Source organism: Botryllus schlosseri, chromosome 1, assembly GCF_051294905.1.
Source record: "Botryllus schlosseri isolate E-star chromosome 1, Bs_hap1, whole genome shotgun sequence".
NCBI lineage: Eukaryota > Metazoa > Chordata > Ascidiacea > Stolidobranchia > Styelidae > Botryllus > Botryllus schlosseri.
Genome location: NC_137236.1, coordinates 31314425 through 31326626, shown reverse-complemented (window position 1 = coordinate 31326626; position 12202 = coordinate 31314425). Strand labels below are relative to the sequence as shown.

At 39.0% G+C, this 12202-nt stretch overlaps 2 protein-coding genes across 3 annotated transcripts in view; both read left to right on the top strand.

Moving 5' to 3' along the window:
* The window catches only part of LOC145447292 (uncharacterized), a 272585-nt gene that overhangs the window by 157685 nt on the left and 102698 nt on the right, over positions 1-12202 (top strand). The window lies entirely within an intron of this gene.
* Positions 1-12202, top strand: part of LOC145438050 (modular serine protease-like) — an 85839-nt gene that overhangs the window by 25677 nt on the left and 47960 nt on the right. The window contains exons 3-6 of the mRNA XM_080315426.1: positions 2168-2258; positions 5010-5164; positions 5483-5573; positions 11501-11652. Coding sequence (XP_080171552.1) covers positions 2168-2258; positions 5010-5164; positions 5483-5573; positions 11501-11652 — 489 coding nt within the window. The remainder of the gene's footprint in view (positions 1-2167; positions 2259-5009; positions 5165-5482; positions 5574-11500; positions 11653-12202) is intronic.

Sequence of the window (12202 nt, the reverse complement as noted above, 5' to 3'; positions counted from 1 at the left end):
CCTGTTTCTAGGCCAAAAACGTTTTTTCAGGGCAAACTACTTTGTTGGGACAGCCAGTTACAACCGGAAATGTAGGTAACTGGAACAATTTTGACATTATTTGGGAAAACATCTAATTTGCATACGTTAGGTCAAAATTTTGTCAAAATTCAAGTTTTTTTTGATCAAAAAAAGTCAAAATTTTGATTTTTTAGGTCAAAATTTTCTTTTTTACAGGTCAAAAAAACCGCTCTAGTCATGACATATTAGTAGCGATCAAAACAAGGGACTAGATGCATAAGCAATAGTATCTGCAAGGCACAGAGGAAGGCAAAAAAGTGTACAAAAATATGCTGACCAAGTGACACGTATGAAAGAAAATGCCAAAAAAGAATACTTCCAAAAAAAGATTCGAAAAGTGCTCCAAAGATCCCAAGAACACATGGAAAACCATTGCAGAAATTATCAATCTAACTAAAGGTAATGCTCCCAATAGTGCTGATGACATCGAGCTACTCGAGTATGGCAAAATGATCGAGGACAAGCTTGCAGTAGGAGAAAAGTTCAATCAATGATATTGCAACATTGATCCGGATCGTGCAGCTTCAATACCAAACTCCTCTGGTGACTTTCTTTCATACTTGAGTCCTGACCCTCAGAAATCCATTTTTCTTGAGCCGACAAGTAAAGGAGAAGTTGCGATCGTATTATCTGAAATGAAAAGTAACAAAGCAGTAGGACCCCATCTCATTCCAATTCACTTTCTGAAGCTAGTCTTTAATATTATTTGTGATGTTATATGCATATTCTTTAATGAGTCGATACGTCTAGGCATTTTTCCAGATGCACTGAAAACGGCCAGAGTAATGCCGGTGATTAAGAAAGGCTGTAAAAAACTAATTTTGAACTACCGACCAAAATCTGTTTTGCCAAATCTTGCCACGGTTTTCGAGTAACTGATTGACTGCCAACTAAAAAATTTTTTTGAGTTGAATGCAGTACTCTCTTCGACTCAGCATGGATTCAGATCAAACCACAACACCAATCATGCAATACTATCAATTGTAACGGACTATTACAAACCATCAAGCAATTAAAAAGTGGCTGAAGCATTTTTAGCGACCTCCGTAAAGCTTTCGACGCAGGTAACCACAGAATCTTAACATACAAGCTAGAACATTATGGAATCAGGGGTGTTGCAGCAACTCTACTTGAAAGCTACCTGGCAAACCGTAAACAATTTGTTAAACTGGGAGCATTAAGAACGACTACTAGAGACATAACTTGTGGAGTGCCACAAGGCTCAGTCCTTGGACCGACTTTTTTCCTCATTTACATGAACGACATTGTTAATTCATCTTTATTCCACGCAACCCTATTTGCTGATGATACTCACCTCATTAAAACCTCCAGCATAGTCGACGATTTGAATGCATCTGTAGATTGGGAACTCCCAAAAGTGTCGAGATGGCTGCAAGCAAACAAACTAAGTTTGAATGCGGATAAGACAGAGATGCTCATTTTTAATATTGCCAATTCTCATAATTTCACTGTTAACATCAATCATAAACAAATCTGCATATGTGATTCGGCAAAATATCTCGGCGTCACCATTGATGCCAAAATGTCTTGGAAGCAGCATATTGAATGCACAATATCAAAATTAGCTCGGCGTGTGGGAATAATTACCAGTCTACAATCTTTGGTTTCTAAATCAATTACAGCCAGACTGTATAGAGTCAAGTGTACCTGTTCGATGCGGGTGACTAGTTTACCCTCAAGGTCGTATCGATCATTCCTATCTAATACCGAATACTGTGCATGCATTTCTTCTGTACCGCCATCATTGCCGTCGGTTGTTATGTATTTTGATTGGATCAAAATAAAGACTCTCTCTCTCTCTCTCTCTCTTTCTCTCTATCGACTACTACTACACCGGACTAGTTTTGTTCATTTTTTATTCCGTAACTGCCGAATTGTATCATGGTCCCATTCTAGGCTTTTCGGAGACACCGCTTGTACGGATGAGACGGAGAAGAGGAGCCGATAGGTAGCGGTGTATGCATTCCTTTATTAACTAAATATACCTCGATTGATATTAAATTGGCACCGGTTAATCCTTAGTCAGCCTTTGGTAATTACAATACTCAACTTCAATTTCTTAGGTTACGTGTTGCATTTCATTCAGATCCGACTTGCCTAAAGACAGAATATCCATGTTCCGATGGCTCTGCTTGCATTGCACGTGGTAACTTCTGCAATGGAAAGAAAGATTGTCGGTATGCAATGATAATATCACTTTATTTAGATTTGTCTCCCATTTGAATCAGTCCATCGCTGCATATACATATAACACCTAACATTAGCGTTACCATATTTTGAGATAAGAAAATGAAGATTCTTTTGTAAAATTCTGAAAGCTCAGGCACCGGAGAAGAAGACTGGTTGTTGCGAAAAAATTTGACCTATAGTACTGTGTTGACTAAAAAAATAGGTCATCATTATGGCTCAGCTCCGTTTTACCCGTTTTTTACGAAACTCTGACGTTCGCTGCGACGGAGTCGAGTTTTTATTCGCAAATTCCAAAAAAAGAGGACATTTAGGCGTCCTCCGAGGACACTTTCAATTTATTGGAAAAAGATGACAAATCCTCTAAAAAGAGGACGTATGGTAGCGCTATACCTAAAATGTAACCAAGAACAATAATATTCCCAATTATTTCCATGTATTCAAAGTCTGCAACTGTAATGTAAATTTTACTTCATTGAGCTGGGCACTGACACTTGATTTATTGTTTCAATTGCTACCTGAATAGCAAGTGTCAAGCTGTAATGTCACATTCACTGGATTTAGTTTGACCTACTTCAACACCAAGATGTTTGTTGAGTGCACGTAGCAATCCCAACCAAAGACAGACACGCATGTAAATATTTCTTAAAATAGCACGTCCCGAGCCATACAATTTCAAATTTTTGAACGTTTGTAACACGAAGGTATTTCATGAGCCGGATTCATGAAATGATCAATATCCGATCAAAAAAACTCCGATATGACAATCTAAGACAGGGGTGGGCAAACTTTAGAACTCGCGGGCCGCATTCAATATCTGAATCCATTCGCGGGCCGCACTATATAAAATCCAGATTATAAACCGAAACGCAATATTGGTAGCGAGGACATGGAGATAATAAGTGTTTAACACTGCTTTGATTATATCGTACACGCTTCAGAAACATTTAGTTGCGAGATTTCATGGGCTAGTCGACCTCAATAACCAATTTGTCAAAATATAGAGATCAAAGTCGGTTGTCCAGATTTTTAGAACATGACTGAAATTTAAATCTGTGAGCAGAGATCTGTTCATAGATTTACTAATTACACTTTTGGTTCAGTTCCAGGACACACAATGCTCACAGCATCATAACCATGTTAGCTTCAAACACGTTTTCAATATGTGTAGATAAAATATAAATACCCCAATTTTACGCATACAGAAAACGAATCCACCTAAGATATGCGCGAATCGTTTTTTACAAGCACATCACAGAAATAATTATAACTGGGGTGGCCAATCTGAAATCACACTCGTGATCCGAATTATGTCAATCTCGTTTAGGATTTCTCTGATGTCAAGCAGTTGAAACCTTTCAAACTGCGTCGGCATTGACATGGAGCTGTCGTGCCAGAAATTAAACATAAAAAATAATATAGGAAGTATTTACCTTAGAACAGTACTTTTCTACCACGTGGTTCTCAAACTTTTTAAGACACGCCCCTCCCCTTGTAATGGTGAACAATTTCGCGCCCCCCTTATCGTCATATCACAAAACGCACCCAGGATGCTAGCAAACCTGACGGATAGTTTGATGGAAGGGAAGGTTACGACTGTGGATGAGAAATTTTTAAATATAAAATTCAGACTAAATATAGAGCAATAATTATGTATTGGATGTAAATCGCGCCGGGCGCGAAAACGATATCAGTTGAGCTCAGCTTCGTCCCCCCCCCCATCAGTTGCTTTCACGTCCCCAAGCCCCCCCCCCCCGTTTCAGTACCACTGCCTTGGAATTATCATGGTGAAATATACTAAGAAAAAGTATAATCAAGTCCCTGCATTAATTCGATTGTTAGTACGCATTTTATCAATATTTTTACGGTTTCTTTAGACTCTCGTGGGCCGTAGTTTGCCCACCCCTGATCTAAGACTACCTATTTCGGGTAAACACATTACATCATACGGGCATGCGGCAATCGTTCAGGTCATGTATCGACATTGCAACAAAATAGGCATGCCGATAAAAAATTACAGGTTTCTTGACGAAAACAGTTTTGTATGGAAGGCTATACGGACGTGTGGTTGGTAGTCACGATGGTAATTCTCATATAGCCTGAACAGCGATTCTGACCGTTTTAAAAATACGTATGCGGATCCGTGTCGACTTCGGCCGGATATCCAGTCCAGCCCATGCCTCGGTCTACGAGAAATATTCCATGTACTAGTCATTCACTCCCACGTATTCCACGCCATGTATGCAGTTAAATTAGGCTGTTGTAATATGATTGATGATTATGCTAGACATCAAACGTTAGTGTTCCAACTTTTGCGTTATTGTGCACTTGGTATTCTGCAATCTAGTATAAACCGTGTCTCTGCTGCTGTGCAGGGAATTTTCATTCCGGCCTTGACAATATACCAGCTCACACTCGGTAGGTCTAGCTTGTTTGCTATTAGAATTCAGCATAACCAACACTACTTACCAGGTAAGCTAGTTCTCTGGTATGTGAAAGTATAATTGAAATACACCACACCGCACCGATTAACATGTTTAAAAATCAATCAAAAGTTTTAAACCAAATAGGACGGTGATAAAAAACTCATCCTCATCTATCCTTCAGGACTGTGGCAATTATACCTTTAGGTACGATATCTTGAATATGTACTGCGATGCATTCATCGATCTGACAAAATTGTCTAAATAACAGAGACGATGAAAAAATCGTTGATTTAGTTTGTAAATGCTATGTTTCAGTGACGGGTCCGACGAACCACCATTGAAAAACTCCAGCTATGCTTACGCGCCGAACGCTACATTTTGTCGACAAAGAGATCATAGTACTGTTCATGTGCGTTCAATCTGCGAACTACCATCTAATCTCGTGACGCTTCAAGATGATATTTGTGACGGTAGGAAGTTTTCAATTCAACCGAAAGAGTTTTCCCGAATCCGCCATCAATGACACTGCTGTGCTAGAATCTCGTAGTCCATGGCGTGGTGGTTTCTGCCAAATCAATTCTTTCATGTTGAGTAGAGTGTAGGACAATGAGACAGAGTTTTCGCAAGACAACTTCTCTTTTTCCTTTAGGTTCTGTTCTAAGAGCTAAGTATTGTCGAATTGGTTTATTTGATTGCTGTAAATGGAAAGTATTAATAACCTCTCAATAATAGGGTAAATTTAACCAAGGTAAAGAACTCGTCCTTAATATGTATCAAATTCGATCAAGGTTCGTCATGCAAAACTGACGAGTTCCCATGCTCGGATGGCTCGCAATGTATCCCGAACTGGATGTTTTGCAATGGAAATCCTGATTGCAGGTAAGCAGTTAATGTAGTAATCGCTTCCTTACAAGGCAGCTTTGCTTTCTCGTAATATATTCACTCGGGTAGCCTAACTGTAGCGTTGGGGAGATGTGGTACCGATGGATCTAAATTTGAAAATGATCGCTGGTCTCAAAATGTTCAGCCGAAAACAGCATATATTTTGCTGACTCAGCACCTTGATACAAGAGATACCTATCGTGCATACATACATGAATATCCGTCTTTTTAAAGAACATTTATGAGCGTTCAAAATGTGTTGCTCGAACGTATCACCGGTCCCCACCTGGTGGGTCCAATGGCACACGACCCGAGGAACTATGAGACATACTCTCAAAAATGCAGATGTGACAACGTTTCGTGCTGTGTATTATAATCTAAGCTACAGCAAGCCAAAGAAGAATGTTTGGTCGCAACCGTCAAAAATAGAATAAATAATAACTTAAATGTTGCCATAAAATCACGTTTCGATTTAGGCTCGAACTTAAAATTTGAGGGTACATACATATTGACCGAAAATCGACATTTTGACTTTCAAATACCTCGGTATAGCGATAAAACATCACATGAAATTATTATACATAAAGATTTTCTGTACGTGGGCATGTTTCAGTTGTTCCATGATCAGTATGCTTGATTATTTTGCCTGATTTGGCTATTGTATCATCGGTCCCCACCCTACGAATTTTATACATGAATCGAAAAAAATTCCACCCAAGGAAGGTCTTGAATAAAATAGTATGTGCCATTATATAGCCTGATACAAGCTCTACACTTCACTCTGAAAATGATTGCTGGTTTGTTCGTGTTGAAGGTTACAGACAAAAATGTATGCGTCGATCGAAATTTAGTTTACACCACCCAAAACAGAAAACATCTGTCAGAGACCCCATAGCTCGCGCACGTCGAATTTTTTTGTATGTGAGGAAAGATTTTGCCAGCAGGCAATTGTATACAAGCTCACGGAGTGTAATCATAGAATTATCATATAGAGTTTTTCAAGTATTTTTGGTCCCAGTGATCCATCAGTACCACATCTCACCTATTTATCTCCCAACATCTTGACAGAATGCTCTCGTCGTAGTGATAATGATAATGAAAGTTCTTTGTGGCGAGAATTGCCATAATAGCAAATGGATTATCTACAGCGCCTAACAAGAATAGTACGAATTCACGTTCCTGTTCGGTATGCGATCTTTGAAAATTCGGAAGTTCGCAAGCGAATCTTGGCATGTTCTAAACCAGTGATTCATAACCTTTGTTTCAGCGCAGAACTCGGAATCTTTTTTGTAATTGCTATAGGATCCTTTCATATTGCAATCTGGGGAGCTGGTGACTAAGAAAGGTTACAATGGTCGACATTTTTCAACTTTTTTTGTGTGTTTTAGAACGAATAATTGAGTGTGCCTAATTTGACGATGCTGATTCCGAATTTTCCGTCCGAATTCACTCATCACGTCACTATTTTTCGCAAAACTCGAATAAAAATTTTGCTCAAAAACGGCCGTATTGACGGTGTTTATGCCCGTTTCGATCCGTATATGATACCAAACACATCCTACAAAGCTCTCAACTTACTTTATTGGATATGAGGTGGTAATATCTTAAACTAAATCCTCCAAATAGTCAGGATCCTTGGTATTTCCAAGAAATTTAGATGCAACTTCAATGAAAGAGGGTCAGGTATTTTTTTCCAAATCCGCCTTCATACCTAATAAGAAAAAATGGGATTTGCTGAGTGTTCTGATTTGAGGTCCTACAAATACACCCTCTACTGAATTAACTCAGGTTAGGTCACCTTTCGTAAATGTATTTAGAACGTGCACTCTCTTTGATAAGAGCTTTTAAAAACTTTTTCATCATATCCAGTGTAATGTTTAATAGTGGAAATACAACGTTAGATGTGTCGATAAGAGCAGGCTCTGAAACAATTTAACGCCTGGTGTAATATACTTCCTCATCGGCCACTTACGTTTAATTCAATGATTTTTACTGTCCCATTCACACATAAAACAAGGATACCTTGTAGTTCTAGACAGTTGAACCAGTAGCATATTTATGAGTTCAAATTCAACGGAAACTTTACACGTTTGTGTACTATATTCCAAATTTGAAATCAAAATTTTCATATTCTCGTAATTCTCCTTGATGCCAGTTGTACCAGCTACATGGATAGAAGCACATTGATTTGCATTGTGCGACAAAACAGCTTTTAGGCATAAGAGAAGAGGTGCAAAAGTGGTGCAATTCACAGTTCGTAATGTCTCTATGAGACCTTGAACATCGACACAATAGACTGAAGACGGTTCGGAGGCAAAGAACCGTGTGTAATCACTATCACGATTCATATATGCATATACCAAGCAACAGTGGTATCAGTGCCAAGTATATGTTTGGCTTTTATTCTGGAACCTACAATAAGAGCAGATTAATTTGGCAAATTCGAATTTATGGCAATGGTATTTGGTTTAGCTTGATTCAACTTTATGTTGCTGCTGATCACCATCACACTGATGCCGAGAACATTCTTCAGACAAAGACTCTTCACCGCGAGAATCTTCTTCAACTGTTGGTAAAATTTTGAAGGCAATGGAATTGTGACATCTGGCCCATGAGGAATCGGTCGTATTTCGCAAGTCAAATTGGATATTGAATTTTATGTTGATTTTTGATATTGAATCCCAAAAAAATGAGCAAAAGTAGCAATCTTTTCCACGTCCATGAGGATTTCTCCAAATGCTAAGGATTTTTGTTTTCAAATGCTTCACAGCCTCAATGTCCCTTTATTTCATTCAGTGTGCTGTGAATTCATCTTCTTTACATCGCCTAGGCGCAGTTATGTGACTGATTTCAAAGACTATGCCAAGTCGTTTTGACGACTTCCCATCGTTTCATTGTATCGCAGTCTTGTGATGTTTTGGAAGGAAGAAAATATTATTTAATTGAAACTGCTTTTAAAAACTGGGCCTAGAATACTTATTTTTTACATACTTCTAAATAGTTACTTGTACTTTTACTTGAGTAGAAATTGACGCCGCTACTTCTACTTGAGTAATTTAACCCACTCTGATGACGTCACAATGGCTATAGCTATGACCCAACAACAAGGAATACGTCACAGAACAGGCTGTCTTTAGCACTGAAATGCAAAATTTTAACTCACAGATTATAAAAAATCTTGACTTGATAGGAAAGGAGCGACTCATATTCGCAATCAGCGTACAGAAATTGACTTAATAGTCATAATTTCGGCCTAAAAACAAACATCATCTCGACCAGTGTTATTCATTTCGCCATGGCCTCATATTGCCATCAAGTATACCGGTTGTTGCATGGAAATCCACTTGATGGGGAAAAAATAAGACCAAATCATATTTTAGTGACGGGTCCGACGAACCACCTTTGAGAAACTCCAGCTATGATTACGTGCAGAAATCTACATTTTGTCGACGAAGAGCTCGTTATGTTAGCACTGATCATGTGCGTTCAATCTGCGAGCTACCACCTAATCTCGTGTCGCTTCAAGATGATATTTGTGACGGTAGGATGTTTTCAATTTAATCGAAAGAGTATTCCCGGATCCTCTATCCATGACACTGCTGTGCTAGATTCTCGTAGTCCATGGCGTGGTGGTTTCTGCCAAATCAATTCTTTCATGTTGAGTAGAGCGTAGGACGACGAAAACGAGTTTTCGCAAGACAACTTCTATTCTTCCTTCATGTTCTGTCCTAACAGCTAAGTATTGTCAAATTGGTTTATTTTAGTGCTGTAAATGGTAAGTAGTAGTATCACGAGGGCGATTTTTTTGACCTAAATAACGGAAGATTTCGACCTAAAAAATTATAATTTTGACATTTTTCGACCCTAAAAAACTGAATTTTGACCAAATTTTGACCTAACGTATGCAAATTAGGTGTTTTCCACATAATGTTAGAATTGTACTACGTATCGTCATTTCTGGTTGGAAATATCTGTCCTTTCGAAATAGCTTGGCTTGAAAAACTTTAATGACTCGAAAGCTGGCAAATGTTTACATTAAAAAACTTCAATTTAACGAAATCAGGCCCTATGAAGAATTCAATCAGTTACATCACGTATTATTGTAGAAATCATTAAAATTTGTATTAGTACAATGAATGAAACTTTCCTACATTCTCGGATAGAAAGGGTCAGTCCTTACTAAGTAGCTTGCCAAGAATGGAGAAAGAACGTTCAACAGCAACAGTTGTTGGTTGACAACACTGAAGTTGTGCGTACACTGCTGCAGACACACCGTGTTGCTTCATTCTGACAATGGTGTCTACATCACAATTTTACATCATGCTCTTCTTGATATGAGAACATAAACCATGTCAAGCTATCTGTTTCATTTGAATGTTTATGATTCACAATGAGCAGACAATGGGCCGTCTACAGCGGTATGCCTATGAAGTAGGCTACAAGCCGTAAGATATCAAATGATAACTTCACCGACCGTGCAAAATCTAAGATGCAAACGAAATGCAGGTTGCAAAAATATTTGGACTTTGGAAACAATTTTGACAAAATTTTGACTTTTTTTGGCATGTCAAAAATAATCGCCCTGCCAATCACTAATAGGGTAAATTTAACCAAGGTTAAAGAACTCGTCCTTAATATGTATCAAACTTTATCAAGGTTCGTCATGCGAAACTGACGAGTTCCTATGCTCGGATGGCTCGCAATGTATCCCGAACTGGATGTTTTGCAACGGAAATCCTGATTGCAGGTAAGCAGGTGATATAGTAATCGCTTCCTTGCATATCGGCTATGCTTTCTCGTCATATATTTACTCGGGTAGCCTATCTGTTGCGTAATTATCTCCCGAAAATCTTGACAGAATTCTCTCGTCGTGGTGACCATGATAATGAAACTTCTTTGTGGCGAGAATTGCCATAATAGGAAATGGATTATTCGCAGTGCCTAACAAGAATAGTACTAACGTTCAATTTACGTTCCTGTTCGGTATGAGATCCTTGAAAATTCGGATGTTCGCAAGCGAATCTAGGCGTGTTCTACACTAGTGATTCATAACCTTTGTTCTAGCGCAGAACTCAGGATCATTTTTGTAATTGCTAGGATCCCTTCATATTGCAATCTGAAGAGTTGGTGACTGAGAAAGGTTATCAATACGACATGGCCTCATATTGCGATCTAGTATACCGGTTGTTGCATGAAAATCCACTTCATAGAGAAAAAATAAGACCAAATTAGGACGTAAGACATAAATAAGAGCTGAGGTTATGAAGAAAATATAATTTTATAGTTACAGTTTCGTGACTGGCCTGTCAGGGACCTCTTAGAACTAGTCCAGTTGATGAATCCTTGTGCCACACTGGGAACAATGCAACAGTAACGTCATCAACTTGATACAAACCATTCAAAGGCACTTTACCCACCACTCACTGGCATGAGGCGGCATCAGCAAAGGAAATTCAACATAAACATTGAAAAATATTAGGGTGATTTTCGAATTTTTTTACTTCGAAGATTGCTTTCCTACGGTTGTAAAAAAAGGAATTGAGTCTCTAAGTCTCTACATTTACTGCTACATGCCTAGCCAGCAGCTACATGCTGCGAGATTACTAGCCCGTCTTGGACTCCGCGAATTCTCTTAGCAGCCCAACAATACTGCGTTCAAATGAGTGAGCTTTTTGAACCGAAATATGACCCCAGTTCTATTAGAATTCCACTGTTGACGTTGCACTGTAGTCACAATGCATGAGTGATGGCACTAAGCATATGATACTCTCGAGACTTACTAATACTCCATCAATACCTGGTATGTGCAAGCAAAACTTAGAAAAGACAGGGGGAAAGCGATTTATGTGAGGTGGCGTCACTAAACAGTTTAAACACCTAAATGCTAACCAGTCACAATTACCTGATGATTTTCTAATGTTAAGTGATGGGTCGGACGAACCACCTTTGAGGAACTTCAATTCATCATACAGTCGCTATGTTACTTTTTGTCGCGGGCCTTGGAGATCCGGAAAAGGTCGACTAGTCTGTTTGTTACCTGCGAGTCGTAAGCCGCTATCGGGAATACTTTGCGACGGTGAGATGTAGGCTTCGTTACCACTGTTTCGACAGAATGTAACACTGCAACTGTCTATCATAATGTTGAACAATTATTTGTTGCTATCGTTAATTTGACATCGATTAGTTTTTCGTGAGCATTTTTCGCAGCTATTGGTCACTTTGGGATCCTGTCGTTCCAAAGCAACTGTATGAGTGAAAGTGATCTGAAACGTATCGACCTCATCACGCTGTGAAAAGCCACATAATATACTTGAGTAGTCCACAAATTAGAAGTACTTCGCTATACTGACGAGAGACCACGTTTAGTTTGATGAGGTATCACAATAGCTGCCATCATTCTGAAGCTTTCATATGCATTTACCACACGTTGGAGGAATTCTGTGTTGAAAAGTCTATGACAACACTGGGAAGTGGGCACGTTGAACAAGCAAAAAGTAGCCTGCCTACACCATTGTTCATATACTATAACAGGGGACACCAACGCGGTGCCCGCGAGCCCCAGGTAGCCCGCGAGAACCAAATGAGTAGCCCGCGAGCCTGTTACAAAAATAGATCGAATAGAAGCA